The sequence below is a fragment of the Aquarana catesbeiana genome, linkage group LG02, assembly GCF_042186555.1.
Source record: "Aquarana catesbeiana isolate 2022-GZ linkage group LG02, ASM4218655v1, whole genome shotgun sequence".
In the NCBI taxonomy this organism is placed as follows: domain Eukaryota; kingdom Metazoa; phylum Chordata; class Amphibia; order Anura; family Ranidae; genus Aquarana; species Aquarana catesbeiana.
Window position 1 is genome coordinate 195,214,270 of NC_133325.1, and position 18,256 is coordinate 195,232,525.

Genomic DNA, 18,256 nt, shown 5'->3' on the forward strand with positions numbered 1-18,256 from the left:
TCTCTTGGTCTATCTTGAGGTCACGAAGACCTTTAGGAAAACTGATGCCTTGTTTGTCCTCTTTTCTGGAGTTCACAAGGGGAATAGTGCATCTAAAGCCACATTGGCTAGATGGATAAAGCAAGCCATCTTGGAAGCTTACAAAATTAGGGAGGTCCCTACACCTTTTGTTACTGCGCACTCAACTAGAGCCTTGTCTACGTCTTGGGCTGAGAGGGCTGGTGCCTCACCGGAACAAATTTGCAGGGCTGCCACTTGGTCCAGTTATTCGACCTTCATTAAACATTATCGCCTGGATCTCCTATCAGCTCAGGAGCAGGCGTTTGGTCGTAAGGTCCTTCAGGCAGTTGTCTCTCCCTAGACTGGTAAGTTCTGGCTCATCGTCTCATGGGCTGTCCTGGAAGACGCTTGGAGAAAAGCTGAGTTAGACTTACCGGTAACTCCTTTTCTGAGAGTCTTCCAGGACAGCCGGATTCCCACCCGGTATTGTCTGAAGTTATGTGTATTATGCATATGTTTTGCAGGGTCCTACAGTTCTTGAGAATACTGACATGGGCCTGGAGGACCGCCCTTTTATCTGGTGGGGGTGACGTGTTTCCTGTCCTGGTAGGAGGAGCCCAAGGTCTCATGGGCTGTCCTGGAAGACTCTCAGAAAAGGAGTTACCGGTAAGTCTAACTCAGCTTTTTTAGTTGTCACCAGAGCAAGGATAGAAGGAAAATCTTCCAATGGAGACACTAGTCCCCCAGATCCCCTTACTTTAGAGAAAGGGTCCATTCACACCTGAGCGATCCGGATCGTGGGCGAAACTGGCGCGTTTCTAAATTGCGGGGCGCTTATTCGATGCCATTACTACTTAATGGCACCCCAATCGCGGCACAATTTTGACATGAGATAAATCGCGCTCCAATTGTGACAGATGGCAACGTTTGCTCAAAAAGGATCTGGAGCTTCTTTTAAGCGACAGAGTTGCGATTTTGCCTCAATTTATTGTGGTGCGATTGGGGTTCCATTAAGAGGTAATGGCATTGCATAAGTGTCTCGTGATTTGGACTCGCGGACAGAATCGTGGTGATTCCGCCTGCGATCTGGATCGCTCAGGTGTAACCGAAGCCTAAGCCCTGTTTAAAGTTGGTGCGATTTGACATGTCAAATCAGAGGCAATGGCACTGTCCTAATCGGTGAGATTTCAAAAAGTAGTTAATGTACTACTTTTTTGCGATTTCCATTGACATCTGTGCAGAAAACCACACAGATGTCTCTGAAATTGCAGCCGAAATCGAGACTGCCATGCGGGAATAAAATCGTGTGGGTTCAGCTTCTGTGTGCAACTGGCGTTGGCGTACATGTGGGAGAGCCTTCCACTTGGCCTCTGTAGCATTGCTACCTTGCTGGCTCTGAAAGCTGTTGGAATTCCATTTTGGAAGCTCTTTCTGCCTACATGAACACCCCAGAATCCACTCCACAGGGTCTAAACGCTCAGCGTGCTTGAATTTTATTTTTACATTTTTGGGCTTTTTGAACAATCAAGTCATCTGTTTTTCTGGCTTTCATTACAGCTGGTGCAGAGTGAAGAAAAGGGTTAAGTGATTTCATTTTCTAAATTGCAAACATTAGTTGCTATGAGCCTGTGTATTTTGTGCTTTTCCTGAAGCACGCCCCAGGGGGCACGCAGGAAGCATTTTCCTGGTAGAGAGTAGCACTGCAGCCGTATATCTATTATAGTGTGGTGTGCAAGTGGTTAAAGCCTCAACTGCTTTCAAAGCCTGCCAATATTACAATGGTTGTGTTGTGACCTGTTAAAATTAAGCAGTATGTCACTTTTTATGAGGCACCAATGCTTGTGAGCCACCTTCAATGATTTCAAAGGTAATGCTTAAAAGAGAAGTGTGTGTTGGATTTTGACGTAGGTGGATGCCCCCGCCACCTCTGCACTGAGAAGCGAGTAATAGAACATCTCTGATGGCTCGGTTCTCTCATCTCCCCAAGCAGAGAGCTGCTGCCTGCCAGTTAACAGCTCTCTGCTCTGCCCCCCTGCTCACTGGAGCGATGAGCTGTCTCAGGCCCTCAGTGGTTCGATGAGAGGCTGAGATGGGCATCAGTCCAGGCACCTGGTGGACTGATTCCAGTGACGCGAGCCGAGGGCCGACTTTGGACCTCTCTCTGCTGAAAACTGGTCCCAGAAGTGCAAAACTAATTGGCCAAACGAGCTTGGCTGGACTTCTCCTTTAACTACTTACGGACCGCCGCACACCGCTATACATCTTGACTATGAAGAGGAATATCGTTGTTATGGCAGCAGCTAGCTGCCATAACCCCGGTATCCTCTACTTCGGCCAGCGGTCCGCTCTCTGATTAATGGTCTCTGCGGCTGATGCGCCGGAAGATCACTTTTATCGGCGGCGGGAGAGGGCTGCCGCCCTTTCTTGGCTGCTAGCGGGGGCTAAAAGCGCCCCGCTAGTGACCGAATAGCGCTGCAAAATTGACGGTAAAGCGCCGCTAAAATTATCGGTGCTTTACCACCGCCCCAGTGTGAAAGGGGCCTACGGCTTAAAAAACCAAAAACAAGCGAAAACAAATAAAAAATGCTTTAAATGCACATAATATAGCGAGGTTAAATCATTAACATAAAGCGCTCAAATGTGCGCTTCAAACTGGCAAACACCGACATCAAGACATTAGATTAAATGTGCAGTAAAAAGTTAATACAAACGTTCATGTAGACACTTACCTGGTGTCCTGCAGTAGCATACATGTCCCTGTGGTTCCAGCAGCGTGTGATGGCTGGAACAAGCGGCCTTAAATAGCCCCAATCCGTCCTTTCAGGCCTGGTGCCGACGAAAAGACCGCGCCGCGCATGTGCAAACTACGTCACATCCACCTCTTGGTCCCAACGTTCAACCCGAGAGGACAAAAAAAGGCTCCCTCTGGTAGTCGGGGTAAGGTAGTCCCTTTCAGACCACCAACCTCTGTGTTATGATTTTAAATTTTTATATAATATATTTTCTCAATAGAAGGCTTGTACCTCTAATGGACAGCATTCCCTGTAGAAGCGCGGAATATGGGCAAAACATGTTGAATTTCATTTCAAAGCGCTGTATCCATAAAATTGTGTTGAAACGTACTTGCCATAATTGTTTAATGATTTTGTATTCTGTCTTTAAATAAAACATTTTGTACTACTCCTTTAGACTTTATCACTGGACCTTATTTTGCACCTTTTCAAAAATCCCATAAAATTCTCCTATACCTATTCAATCAAGGGTTGTAGTTATAGAGTCTATTCTCAAAATTCAAAGGAGCGGCAAGAAGAAAAATGTCACAAAAAATTCCTGACAGTGACTGTTTTCATTTAGGAAATTCCATTCATACCAAAATCGAATTCTAAACAAATAAATGGGAAGCATTTCTGTTGACTGACATTTTGTAAAGTCTCTGGCATTATTGAAAAGAAAGGAAAATATATATATTATTTTGTACAAGCCTACCAGAGTATTGGCAGATTTAATCTACTGAGATTTATTTAACCACTTCAATACAAGAGACTTTGACCCCTTCCTGCCCAGGACAATTTTCAGCTTTCAGCATTGTCGCATTTTCAATGACAATTGCGCAGTCATGCAACACTGTACACAAACAATTTATCATTTTCTTCCCACAAATGGAGCTTTCTTTTGATGGTGTTTGATCACTACTGGGGTTTTTATTTTTTGCTAAACAAACTAAAAAACAGACATTTTTGAAAAAAAAAAAAATGATGGGCACTGGATAGGCAGCACTGATGAGGAGCTACTGACGGGCATTACTGATGGGGCACTGAATGGCACTTTGGGCACTGACAGACGCTCTTTATGGGGCACAGGCTGGCAGCTGATGGGCACCTCTGATGGGGGGCTGCACTGATGATCAATGTGCTGATTATCAGCGCAGACCCCCCCCATCTGACAGGGAGAGCCGTCGATCAGCTCTTCCTGTCAGCGCGAACCGAGAAAAGCCATTTACCGGCACTTCCTGATTCACGCGATGATCAGCTGTGATTGGTCACAGCTGATCACGTGGTAAGAAGCCTCCGTCAGAGGCTCCATACCACACCGCACCTCCGATCGCCGTGCCCTCATGCAGGCTTGTTATCCTGATCACGTCATGACGGTCAGGATAACAGAACCACTTTGCTGGCCACGGTGTGCTCCCCTGCTTGGTGTGGTCAGTTTTTAATAGGAAAGCAAGAAGACTAGCAGGATTTCACATAAAGGAAGCAATAAAAAGAGAACAGGATATTTTTTCATTCAAGTACATGGTACAGCAGGCACATATCAGGAATATGAAGTGTTGGGGTAACAAACCCTTTAATCCCCACTCAGGCACAGCGCCAATTGTTCCAAGGTCAGAATGGTGGAGTGCATTTTTTACCATGTTTGCCTTTCTTTTATTAAACTTGAATTGGATATGTCAGAAGAGAAGTAAGCCTGCAGGTTGTGACCTGATGGAAGTGTGAGCTTGAAATCTAATGAACAATAGAACCGCCTCTGTATTTTTTGTTTGTGTTTTGAGGGTTGCAACCTTGGAAAAAATGCCAAGCCGACTTTAGGGTCTACTGCTCCAGCATCTATTTCCCCCATTAGGTGTATTCCACTGAGCGGTGCAGATCAGGCTGGAAGCTTACTCTGACTAGAAAGAAAAGCCATTATGCAAGTTTTAACAGTTCATTGCTATCATTCCTTTCAGCTGTTGCCAAGTCCCTAGTTATTGACAGACCGGACAGACAGGTGTTGTGTGCAGGCAGCCTGATGAAATCAATGATGGGCGGGCAGATGCTTGTACCTGCAGGGATCCAAGCGTGTCCTAGTGCAGTGGTTCTCAACCTTGGGCCATGTTTTGGGAAATTCCCTTAGCTAAAATGGCTCTTATCAATACCATGTCATTGATTTTAAAGCAGCTGTGCAAAGTAAAGGAAAACTGGAAAACATGACCGTCAGGGGTAATTGTAGGACAGCGGTTCTCAGCCTCAGTCCTCAGTGTACATCTATAGAGGACTGATGCATGGATCAGAATGCAGTCTGTTCTGTGCAGGTCTATGCAGCCCCCCCTTCTGTCATTGATTTGAACAGGCTGCTTGGAACACCTGTGCCTCCTGGATGGGTGAAGACGACCCTTCACATGGGTGTGCAGAATAGATCACCCATGTTAATGAGGTGTAAAAGGGGTGGGGGGGGGGATTAAAATAGAAAATGACTGCAGTTGCCATCATCAATTTGGTAATCTGCAATATATTTTTTACTTGGCTTTAGATGCACAAACGCTTCAGTACAGTACGACTTGTCTAATTTTTTTAAAAGTGTATGTATACTGTAGTCAAGAAAATCTCAATTGATGCCACAAGTGTCCCAATAAAAAATCCTATTCTGTTCCTTTGCTAGTGACCACTCACACCATTCCACGCCATCGGGTTTTTGTGACAGTGGTCATCAGGGAAGATAGAGGGTTGATCTTCAGTGGGCACATGGGCAGCTATATAGAAAGCTAGGTTTTTCTGGAAAATAGACCCAAGCTGTGTCCATTATTCAGAAGCTGGAGACTGGTGCTTTGGCTAGGGGCGTTTAAACTCTCAAAGCAGTTAATCCATAGCAAGCATAGCTAGCAACTCTGCTCTTGATATAAATTCTTTATTGGCTTCATATATGAAGACAAATATCCCAAATTCGGGATATTTTGTCTTTATGTAGCCAATAAAGAATTTGTCAAGCGCATTCAGAGTTGCCGTCTATACTCGTTATGGACTTAAAGCGGAGGTCCACCCTAAAATAAAAAATTACATTAACATTCTCAAAAAGATATATAAAAAAAATTTGAGAAAAAAAAAAAAATTACTTACCAGAAACCCCTGTTGCTAGGCAGTCTTCCTAATCTGCCTCTTCCTATTCCATGGCGCTTCCTCCTCTTCGGCGAGCTGCCCCATTGTCTTCTGGGACGTGTGTGTCCCAGAAAAAAGGGCCATTCACAAAGCGCCGCGCAGTGAAACCGCAAGGCTCCACTGCCTGTTTCCCTTCGTTAAGATGGCGGCGCCAGCACCCGATCTGATGGACGGATCGGCCTTGGGGGGCTGACATCGCGGGGTCCCTGGACAGGTAAGTGTCCTTATTAAAACTCTAGCTGCTGACTTTTTTAAAAAAAAACATCGCGGCTGGAACGCCGCTTTAAGCCTTGGTTCACACTGGGACAACTTGTCAGGCGACCTAGCTGCCTGACAAGTCGCGTCCCGTTCTGTACAATGGAACCGTTCTAATCTGAGCGACGCAAGTCGCTCCGACTTAGAAAAAGGTTCCTGTACAACTTTGGGGGTGACTTGCATTGACTTTTATACAGAAGTTGTTTTGCAAGTCGCCGCTGAGTCGTGTCCTGGGTTGCCTGAGGCAGTCGCGCTGCAAGTCGTGGTGCCTCAGTGTGAACAGACCCTGAAGCTAGGTTTTCCCTTTGCCATTAAATGTCACAAATTCTTGTGCATTCAGCTGGTTAAAGAAGACCTAGCATCAAAAATTGAAGTATTATGGCTGGGAAGGACTTCACTGCTAGCAGATACCATGCTCGTGTATACAGCACATAATCACGCACGACTGTACAGTTTTTGGTGTTCTTTAGAGTTGAACCCCAGCTATTTTTTCTTTCAGTTTTAACCGGCATATAGTCATTACATGACATATGTAGGGAGTTAGTTCTTGTTCCTCATTTTGTTCTACCCACATAGCTTTTGTAAAATTCCCAGCACTGCTAAAACGGACTTCCTTATTATACAAAATCTAGATTTTTGTCCTATCAACAATGTTTTGATAGTCTTGGTCTAGTATTAGTCCAGTTCTTTCCACTGTTCAAGCTTTGGGTATATTTTTGTGTTTTTCAAGATGTATTCATTCGCATTGCATGCCAGTCCCTCCTACTACTTTTACTTTCTTGATGATCTGTCAGGTGAGTGAGTTACCAAGGTTTGTGTTATGTTTAATTAGGTTTATCTTTGATATAAAAACCATCTGATTTGAAGTGCATTGTGTTTTCTTAAAAAGAAGGTAGGGCAAGATGTGTAAATCAACATATATGCAGTTATCCCTATATAATAGCAACTTTTTGTGAACCTTTTTCTTGCTAGAAATACATACTTGGATTTAGCTTGGGTTGACTAGTTTCTGTATTCTAAATGAAAATGTTTGCTTGGTACAGTAGATATATTCTTTGTTCACGTATTCATGTGAGTATTTGAGCTTAGACTACTGATGGTAGTGAGTTAAAGGGATTTAACAATTAACTTAAGCCTAAACTGATGTATGTGATTGTTTGGAGACTTGAATATCATGTTGGCTTTATCTGTCTTTTGGGAACTGGAGGGATTGCTATTACATAGTTGCTGTATATGATGATGCTTTTCTTCAATGATGCAATCTCAATGATGTAAAATGAATAAATCCAGGAGTGAAAACCTTTGATTTATGGTCTTGTGTAAGAAAATAGATTATTGCAAGAACATCCTGACTTTGGAGTCTTGGTGGGAAACAAAATGCCAGCGAGTTGTCTACCCTCCAGAAACATCAGTGGGAATTGCTTCAAAAGATTAAGCAGACTGCCTGAATTACATGTTTTATAGTTTCAGCCAGTTTAATTTTGCAGTATCCATTTTTAACACTGTCTGCCTGATTTTAGTAAAACAAATATAAATTAGGTGAAAAGGTCCTTGCACTCCATTTAGGTGACTGATATTTTGCAGCTTGCTTTGGAAGGTTAATCTGTCTGTTTTTGACATCGGCTCTGCTTTCTTTGCACTAATTGTAAAATGTTAACGTGTACTTCTGTCCTTGTCTTGGCCTTGTGTTTTGGATCATTGTCATGTTGGAATGTTCAAGTACATCCCATGCGCAGCTTCCTGGCTAATGAATGCAAATGTTCCTCCAGTATTTTTTGATAACATACTGCATTCATCTTGCCATCAATTTTGACTGTGCCAGAAGGTTTGAGGCTTGTCTCTGTGCTGTTTGGCATATTGTAAGCGGGATACTTTGTGACATTTGCTTAGTAATGGCTTTCTTCTGGCGACTCGACCATGCAGCCCATCTTTCTTCAAGTGCCTTCTTATTGTGCATCTTGAAACAGCAAAAACGAGGCCTGTGATGGACGGAGATCCCGAAAGTGACGTCAGCAATGAGAGACGAGAACCAGCGTGGACCGCAAACCGGAAGTAGTCATCAGTAAGGGACGCGTTTTGGAATGTCTGGTTCCTTTTCCTTTTCGCATGTTCCGAAACGCGTCCCTTATTGATGACTACTTCAGGTTTGCGGTCCACGCTGGTTCTCGTCTCTCATTGCTGACGTCACTTTCGGGATCTCCGTCCATCACAGGCCTCGTTTTTGCTAACTGCTCACCAGCTTACATGGATTTTTATGGTCCCGGATCCTCCACTGCAGTTTGACACAGCTCTGATAACCTCTATACGTCAAGGACCTTCATGCCTGCCGGACCATCTGCATTACTTATGATTATATGCTTTTACATTCGTCAGATCTTGTAAGTGTTTTTAATTCTTTCTGGGGAAAATGGCTTTTAATCCTGCACTTGGAGACACCTCTTTTTTTGTCTGCCTAAAAAAGCTCTAACTGGGTCTGAATGTGTTCTTCATAGGAAGGGTATAGTTCAAGCGTGGTGAAATTGCCCTTGTGAACTTGATCATGTGAAATGATGTCATACTAGGGGACCATAAAGCAGAAGACTTTTTTTTTTTTTTTTTTTTTTTTTTTTTTTGCTGGATGTGCAGTTCAGTAATAAAAACGGATAGGAAATTGTGGCCATGTAGTACAAATTGTGACTCCTATATTCCTCATTAGGCCTCATGCACACTGTATGCTCTTGATGCTCCCCCCCCCCCCCCCCCCTACAGGAGTTTGGCAGTGGCAAAACGTGGTAAAACGGCTTGCTGTACAGACGTTAACAGGTGTTCCCGTGCCTGGTGTTAATGCATTCTATTGCCCAGAATTTTAGCCAACATGGGAAGGTGCCTAGCATTCATGAGCGTTAAGGAGTTTTAGAGCACTTTTTAAAAAAAATTTTTTTTTTTTTTTTTTTTTTTTTTTTTTTTTTTTCTACCTGTAAACCCCCCTACCACTAACTCGTGAAACCTATGGTGTGCATGGAGGGGAGTTTACAGGCAGAGAAAAAAAAAGCTCAAATGCTTGAAGCACCTTTTTGACCTGCAGTGTGCATGAGGCCTAAGGCAGGCCATAGACCGTGCAAAGTTCTTTCCTGCAACCACAGGTTACAGAAAAGAATTTTGCATGATTCCCCCATCGACACAGTGTTGACAGAGGAATCCCCCTGCCTGAGCAATTTTCTTCTCCCGGTGGGGGGGAAGCCACCTCCACCAGGAGAAGGCAGTGATTATCGCTAGCGGCTATAGCAACCGCTTGCACTAATCACAAGTGAATCTGGGAGGCTGGTTGTACCAAGTTGATCAACTTGCTACATTTAGCCTGCCCAATAATGGTTCGAATCTCAGCAGTTCCTGCTAAACCGGTGAGATTCGAACAGTGTATGGGCAGCCTAAGGGACAGTTCCTTTCAGTTTTTCAACACTTCCATTTTGAGTAGATCTTGTCAGTTTATACCTCCTGAAAGACCCCAGTCACAAGATCTGTGGCTGACTTCCCCAGACCTGGCTTCCTGTCACAGCAATTACAAAGGATGTCACAATTTCTTTTGGACTATTGGTTTTACTTTTTACCAAAGGATACAGCTGGTGGAGGCATAGTCTATGCTGGTAGAGCTGATAACTTTGAGAGGCACTTACCACTGGTATTCTTAGCCAGTTAACGCCACAAGCATTTGTACAATTTAGCAATAGGCTAATAATTCTGCAGTAATGTTAGAAATGTGACACATCACTTTGTGGGTCAAAAATATATATATATTTTTTTTTGTTTTTTTTTTTTTTTTTTTGGTGGTAATGTCTTGCAAGTGCTATTTAATATCATTTTATTTTAATGGCAAAAAACAAGGCATTTATTTTATTTTTTTCCAGTTTGGCTAGTGGTAACTTTTTGAAAATGGCTTGTATTGGATAGTCCATCTAATTTGTATTCAGAAATATTGTCGCTTATTAGGACACTATAAAATGTTTATGGTGAAGATGTTCAAATTAAGTGAGATTTTTTCTTTTAAACAAAAGGTAAATTTTTCTAATGTCTACAAATGGTAGATTGGTAGATTGTGAATTGGCTCTCTGTGTGTGAAATTTAAATTTATGAAAAAACAGGAGGTAAACTTTTGTGAACATTATCATCTTGATGGTGATATAAGAGCCCCCAGGTCAAATGCATTTAGTTTAATACATTTTATGTATGTTCGAAAAGTTAATTTTATTTCAGTAATTCAATTCAAATAGCGAAACTCATATTTTATATAGATGCGTTTTCACACAGCATGATATATTTTCAAGCATTTTCCTCTTCTTCTTTTTTTTTTTTTTTTTAATTTTGATTATGGCTTACAGCTAATGAGAACCCAAAATTCAGTATCTCAGAAAATTAGAATATTACAATAAAGGATTTTTAATACAGAAATGTTGGCTTACTGAAAAGTATGTACAGTATAGCATGCACTATACCAATACTCGGTTGGGGCTCCTTTTGCATGAGTTACTGCATCAATGCGGTATGGCATAGAGGCGATCAGCCTGTGGCACTGCTGAGCTATTATGGAAGCCCAGGTTGCTTTGAAAGTGGTCTTCAGCTCGTCTGCATTCTTGGGTGTCTCATCTTCCTCTTGACAATACCCCACAGATTCTCTATGGGGTTGACAAGTTTGTTGGCCAATCGAGCACAGTTGTACCATGATCATTAAACCAGGTATTGGTACTTTTGGCAGTGTGGGCAGGTGCAGATGACATGGCTCCCCAAATCACTTGACTTTGGAAACTTCACACTGGACCTCATGCAACTTGAATTGTGTGCCTTTCTAATCCTCCTCCAGACTCTGGGACCTTAATTACCAAATGAAATGCAAACTTGTCCACAGTCCGTGATGATTTGGGGAGCCATTTGGATTTTTTTTTTGTTTTTTTGTTCTGTCTCTCACTGTTAAAATAAACCTACCGTTAAAATTGGACTGATCATTTCTTTGTCAGTGGGTAAATGTACAAAATCGGCAGGGGATCAAATACTTTTTCCCCTCACTGTATTTATATAATTTTTATTTATTTTGTACAAAAACTGAATTTTCAAAGTTGCCCAAAGACAGATAGGATTTTTATTATAAAAAATGTTTTTTTTTCTTTCCCCCCTCTGCAGAATACATGTCTTCTCCCAAGAGTGGAGAATTTATGCAATACAATCTTTCTTTTAAAACCTGGATTGTTATTCATAACACAGCTAAATGATAGGTTTATGTGGGTTTTTTATGTTCAGCTTTGGTTGAAAAATGTTCAGCTGAGCTTGATCTTTTGTCTTGATGTCACTTTTGTGTATGTTTCTAGGTTGTAACGTTTATGGATTACCAACCATGTCTGTACACGCCTTGACTTTGACAGACTACAAAACAAAGAGAGTTCAGACTTGTACAAGTGTGGCACAGGTGAGTCCTTGCACTTTGTGCAAGATATTTATTTACTTTTCTATTTTAAATGCCTAGACTTTTCTGTGGATATATAGTAAAGACCTAAAACCTACTGAAAACATTTCTAGGTAGAACATGTCTGATGAGAGCAATCATTTTCACAGTTGTATTTGTCAAAGATTAAGGTCTGCTTACTATTATCAATATGGTTCTATATGGGCATCCTTAGATTTGCAATGTGACTGATTTTTGGGCATCCTTTGCAACAACCTAGTCATATAAAAGTTGGGAAAAATCACACATTTTGAAAATCCCTTTTGCGAAAGAAGAAAAAGCTGGAAATCCATCAGTCTACAGTTTCTCAAACAGCCTTTTTTGGGCCACCTTTTACATGTGTCCTAGCTTAAGGCGTTCGTAAACCGCCATGTTTATTCTTAACCTGCAAGGCAATGTGCTAGTGTGCATCACATACTAGCACATTATGTGAAATTTGCCTTGGAACAAAACCTTTCCAGCAGCGTGCCGTCACTGCTGAAGGCGCTTCCGTCTCCACCTGGTCTTCCTTCCAGGTTCACGGACTCCGGCTATGTGAGTGGCCGAAACCGTGATGATGCCACTCCTGCGCATGTGTGCGGGAGCCGCTGTTTATGGCACAGGACTCTGAATGAACAGCATTGGTATGCTGTTCTTCAGAATGCATGCGCCGCTGACTTCAGCTGCATGCACAGTAAATATCTCCTAAACGGTGCATGTTTTAGGAGATATTTACATTACCTATATGTAAGATTCATGCATGGGAGTTTACCACTTTAAAATGTTATATGCACTTTGAGCTGTGTTTAGGCAGTTTACCAATAGACCTATTTAGGGAAAATCACCTCTCTGACAAACCTGGTGATTAGTTTGCCCCTTAAGTGCATATCACATGACTGGGGTTGTAGAGGGCAGCCTAATTTAGAACTGTGGATGATGTGCCAAGATTTGCACGAGTGCTTTTCAAACCACAACCACTTGGGGGTGTGTGTGGGGTACATTTTTGGTTTTATATTTATATTTATATATTTTTTTTCACTTCTCTTTTTAGCCGAATAGTGATGTCAGTCTTTACACTGGACTGAAAACAAAGGATGTTCCAGATCCTCCTCTGACAAAGAAGCCCAGGATTCCCACCATTCGATTTCCTACAGGTATTAGAAATTTGCTGCATTATATGATTTTTGGATCTTGGCTGCATAAACCTAATACATCAAGAAGTAATATTGTATTTAGAAACATTTGGATACATTCTTAGAGATTGTAATGACTGAATCTCTTCCTATTCTGCCACCCTGATCTTTACAAGGTGGTTTTCTAGATATGTCTTAAATTTTCCATTTGGTTCAGGTTTTGGAGAATACAGCAGTATAATGAGTCGCTCCTGTAGATGCAGACTAAACCTCCAAGATGTAGAGAGCAAGGTTTGGCATTAGTTGGGGCAAACATTTGCCTGTTCGGCCGTTCGCCAAACACCCAAATTTGCAGAGTGTTCGCCCCGACGAACACCCTACAGTGCACTGAGCGCTGCATAGTGCATTCTGTGCCCCCACTGACACCTAAATATTTATTTATTTTTTTTTTTAAAAAGAAATGGTGTGTGGGGAGGGGGACCCCCAGTCCCCCCTCCCAAGTCCATACCATGCCCTTCAGGTCTGGTATCGATTGGGAGGGGAACACTACGCCAAAATTAAAAACAAAACAGCGTGTGGGTTCCCCCCTAAGTTCATACCAGACCCTTATACAGCCATGCAGCTTGGCAGGTCAGGAAAGTGGGGGAGGGGGGGATTCTGTGATGTCAGAAGAAGGCGGTGCCACCAGAGAACATAATCAGGTGGTTCCACCTCTTGCCTCTATAAGAAATGTTGAAGCGCAGAGCATGCATACGACGGGAGGCCAGAGTGTTTTTTATTTTTCGGCTTCGGCGGGCGATGTGACAAATGATTTACATTGAGCAACACTATTTAAAAAAACAAAAAAAAAAAAAAAAAGATTGGTCATAAACTGTCTTGTGTGGTTATTATAAAATTTTTTTTTTTTTTTTTGGAATGGGTACCCAATACTCATTCACATAGAGGGGGCAGGATCTGGGGGCCCCCTTGTTAAGTGGGGCTTGCAGATTCCATCAAACCCCCCCTGCCCGTGGATCTCAACAAACACAGCCCAGGATCAACATGGTGACAAGGTGCCTTGGAGCGGTGGGGGGCAAGCACGAAGGGTCTGTGGTTCGGACTGGGGGGGGGGGTGGTGGACACCGACAACTTTTTTTTTTTTTTTTTTTCCTTAGTAATGTCATTTTTGCTGTAGCATGTTTATATGCATGCTACAGATGCACCACTTTGCAGGCATATAAGGGGACCCTCCCCAGGCACTATATTTTAAAGGAATTTTTCATTTTTATTGTTGCACTTTAACCACTTCAGCCCTGGAAGGATTTACCCCCTTCCTGACCAGAGCACTTTTCGCGATACGCCACTGCATTGCTTTAACTGACAATTGCGCGGTTGTGCGACATTGCACCCAAACAAAATTGACGTCCTTTTTTCCCCCACAAATGGGTTTCTTTTTTTGCGCTATAAACAAAAAAGTCAATTTTGAAGAAAAGGCAATATTTTTTGCTTCAATAAATATCCCCAAAAAGTATCTAAAAAAAAAAAAAAAAAATTCTAATTTAGGCCGATATGTATTCTACATATTTTTTTCGTTAAAAAAAAATCACAATAAGCGTATATTGATTGGTTTGCGCAAAATTTATAACACCCCCCCTCGTAACTGCGACATTATGGTGGACACATCGGACACTTTTGACACTATTTTGGGACCATTGACATTTATACAGCGATCAGTGCTATAAAAATGCACTGATTACTGTGTAAATGACACTGGCAGGGAAGGGGTTAAACACTAGGGTGAGATTAAGGGGTTAAGTGTGTCCTAGGGAGTGATTCCTACTGTAGGGGGGATTGTTTCACTAGAACATGACAGGGAGCAGTAGATCTATCATGTTGCTAGGCAGAACAGGGAAATGCCTTGTTTACATAGGCATCTCCCCATTCTGCTGCTCTGTGACACGATTGCGGGCCTCGGCGGACATCTGACATCGTCGCTCATGGAGCATGCAGCGGGCGCGCACCCACTATTCCTCAAATTAAAGGGGATGTACCTGTAGGCCCATTTGTCCAGCCGTGCCATTGTGCCGATGTAGATCATCATGTGCTGGTCGGCATGTGGTTAAGCATCATTAAAATCACTGCTCCTGAAAAAAAGTTAGTTTAAAAAAATAAATGTTTTCATTGATGTCCCCCAGGGCAATACCCAGACCACCATATCCCTTTTTATGGCCAATTATCTGTATATAAGCCTTCTAAATGGGCACATTTCCCCTGTTCGTGAGTATTGCTGCAAACTGAACAGGGGGGTGTTTGGTCCATCCCTAGTGGAGAATAATGCTGGAACCTGGGGTTTTAGGTCTCATTTTTGAAATCCATTTGAGATTGTCTGTCATTCAACCCTGTAGACTCCATAAATTGCCATAACAATGTTTTAGGTGGACCTCCCATCAGTTCACCCATATTCAGTTAAATGTTGATTTTTGCCAAGTCCTACCTGTTCATGAATGTACAACTGTACCTACATGCCTAGGAGAAAAGGGACAATTGACCGTTAAGCCTCCTGTCCTCTTTTTCTTAATGAGTTTAATTAGTCTGATCTCTATTGCATTTTTTCTTTTCGTTTAGATGAATTACCTCGGCCAGCTGTCATTGGACTAGGAGGGAGCAATGGATCATATGTAGACAGTGCTACGGCCATAAAGGAAATTCTAGCTTCTGTTTTAAAAATTCCAAGCACTGCAAAATCCACATTAACTGTGAATACGGATATTCAGGACAGTGATACAGAGAACTGGGGGGAAAACGACAATGATGATTCAGACAGTGATTCCGAATGTGCCCCATTAAGTTCCTCTTCACAACATGACATTCGATTAACTAGACACAAAGCATCATGGGATAACTCTAAGTCAGACTCTCCTGTAACTTTTGCAGTGGAGTCAACCACTTCCTCACATAATGATCCCATTACGAGCTCAAAGACTAGTGATACTAAAATGGAACTTTTACCTTTCCTGAAATGTGACCAATCTGCAGAAGTACTTTTAACTGGATCCAACGCCTCACAACCGAATTTCACTTTGAACTCCCAAAAAGACAGACGCTTCTCTTCACCTAATCTTTCCAGTCTGAATTTTAACTTAAATTTGAATCACAATTCACATGAACCCCCTTCAGAAAAAGACCTTATACCATTACTTGCAGCCACAGTGGACTCTGACACCTGTACTGTAGAAGACAGTAAGACTTTCCACCGTAGGTCAAAGTCCTATTCCAGCATTCCTAAAGGTAACTTGTGCTTTTGGCACACAATCTTGGTGTTTTTGATTTGGTTATAGATTTTCTGTGTTGCATAAAGTGTAGTGAAAACTTGATGGCATTACTTCCACTTGCTTTTTGTAATGCGTTCCTGTGGTGGTTTTTTTTTTTTTTTTTTTTTTTTTTTTTTTTTTTTTTTTGTGTATGTGTTTTGCATTTGAAAAATATTTTTAAATTAATATGCTAGTGTTTTCTTTTAGAGGTCACTTTCTGTTTCTTCCCCTGGCTTAGTAACAGCCAATCCTGGTGCTGGCCTCTACAGTTTACACATGTTCCGCTGTGAAAAAAAATGATGCATGTTACTGTGGGGATAAAATCCTGTCAGTTGCCCCCAAGCTGCAAGTTTTTTTTTGCTTTCATGCATAGTAAAAACCCTTCTGTGTGCAGCTCCCCCCAGCATCCTTAATAATTACCTGAGCTCCCTCTTGATCCAGCAATGTGCACGAGAGCCTTGGCTCTGAGGACTCTCACTCCACTCATTGGCTGAGGCGGCAGCAGGAGCCATTGGTGCAGCCAATGAGGAGAGAGGTGGGCAGAGCATCTGCTTGGGAGTGAGCCTGTTTGGGTACCCCCACAGCAAGCTGCTTGCTGTGGAAGAACTCTGCAGGAGGGAGGGGCCAGGAGCTCCAGCGGGGGGGTCTAAGAAGTCAGGGCTGCTGTGTGCAAAACCATTGCACAGAGCCGGTAAGTATGACTTGGTATGTTATTTAAAAAAAAAAAAAAAAATCACATTAAATGCTTAAGTCTAGGGCAGATGAAAAGACTTCATTGCCTACCTTGCCCCTGCTCTGGGGCATTGTCTTCCTCTCCCTGTGGCACTCTGGGTGCTCCCTCAGCATCCTCGCTTAGAATGGAGGGCTAAAGGCCATTAACCCTGCATTGTGCATGGAGAAGGGAGCTGTACGACTGCTGCTGGAAACACATCAGAGAGGAGGCCATGTGAGACTGATTGCAATGCTGGGGGTGACTCTGCTGGAATGAGGACAGGATAAGTATTACACTACTCTTGGGCAAAAACCAGCATATAACCTTTTGCATTGTGGGGGTCCTGCTGCAAGGGGTAGTGTGTGTGTGTGTGTGTGTGTGTGTGTGTGTGTGTGTTCCTTTTTTTTTTTTTTTTTTTTTTTTTTTTTTTTTTTTCTTTTCGTACCCAGAGTCGGACTTTACAACTTTCTCTTTACTTTCTGTTCATGTCCTTGGAACAGGGATTAAGAGGACTCTCCTCTACTGCAGATAAGGAATTGTCCCTGAACAAACTGGGAAAATTTCAGGTTTGATCGTTTTTGCTGGAGCACTTCCCACTGGGGGATTTCCCTCCCCATCCATTCCATTGACAAAAAATTGAAACACAAATCACTATCTAGGGCACTCCTTACATCTGCAAAGAGAACTTCAACAAAAATAGGTGGGGTGACATAGTACTGTCCGTGCACGCCGGAGTGCAGGATTTCACCAGCAGAGCAGCTTTTAGCAAACACAGGGCATGTTCCTGTATAAAAATAGCAAACTATAATCAAATAACAGTAGGTAATAACCTAGTCAGACTCTTTCCCCCTCTGCCGTTGGGCCCTTTTACCCTTTTTTTTTTTTTTTTTTTTGCATTGTGGGCACATGCACATTACCGCAGCATTCAGCGCCACATGTTACTTGTGATGGTGGTACCAGCTTTGAGACTTAAAATGAGTTTCAAAATTGCAAGACCTGCAGTGAGGTGCTAATAAGCAATGTTTTAGAGGGGCAGATTTTATAATAACTGGAGGATTGCAGATATAAGAAACATCGCTATTCAAATCAGCCACTTGCCAAGCTGGGATGATCTTTGTACGAAAGCTGTTCTACAAGTTTCTTACATTCCAGAAGAACCAGTAGGGCCGCATTCGTTTTAAGACTATTGACAGCTTGCTTTTGTAAAGTGGATGCTATTTGGTGATGTCATGGTGTAAGGTTTTTAGAATAGCGATAAACTGAGGAACAACTCCCTTGATTCATGTTTCATAATTTGATCTAGTGTATGACTCCTGAGATGAGAAATTCCCCCTTGATGTTTGAAAGAATCGGTGTACGTAAAAGAATACCTGTTACATAGCTGGGCAATTTAATCACTGACAGAAATACTCCACTGACATAAATACTGCACTGTGAATTGACCAGCCAAGCAGGAAGCAAGATCTTAAAGTGGTCGTAAACCCCTAAAATGAACAAAGCATATCCTT

The 18,256-nt window shown here is 42.4% G+C and overlaps 1 protein-coding gene across 3 annotated transcripts in view; it reads left to right on the plus strand.

Annotated features, from left to right (window-relative positions):
• The window catches only part of RUBCNL (rubicon like autophagy enhancer), a 126,278-nt gene that overhangs the window by 12,433 nt on the left and 95,589 nt on the right, over positions 1–18,256 (plus strand). The window contains exons 1-4 of one of the 3 annotated variants that reach the window (XM_073614141.1): positions 6,757–6,958; positions 11,501–11,598; positions 12,665–12,767; positions 15,351–16,013. In XM_073614141.1, the coding sequence (XP_073470242.1) occupies positions 6,895–6,958; positions 11,501–11,598; positions 12,665–12,767; positions 15,351–16,013 (928 nt within the window). In that variant the 5' untranslated portion in view covers positions 6,757–6,894. Of the gene's footprint in view, positions 1–6,756; positions 6,959–11,500; positions 11,599–12,664; positions 12,768–15,350; positions 16,014–18,256 lie in introns of those variants that run through there. The other 2 variants (XM_073614138.1, XM_073614139.1) reach the window with 2 other exon arrangements.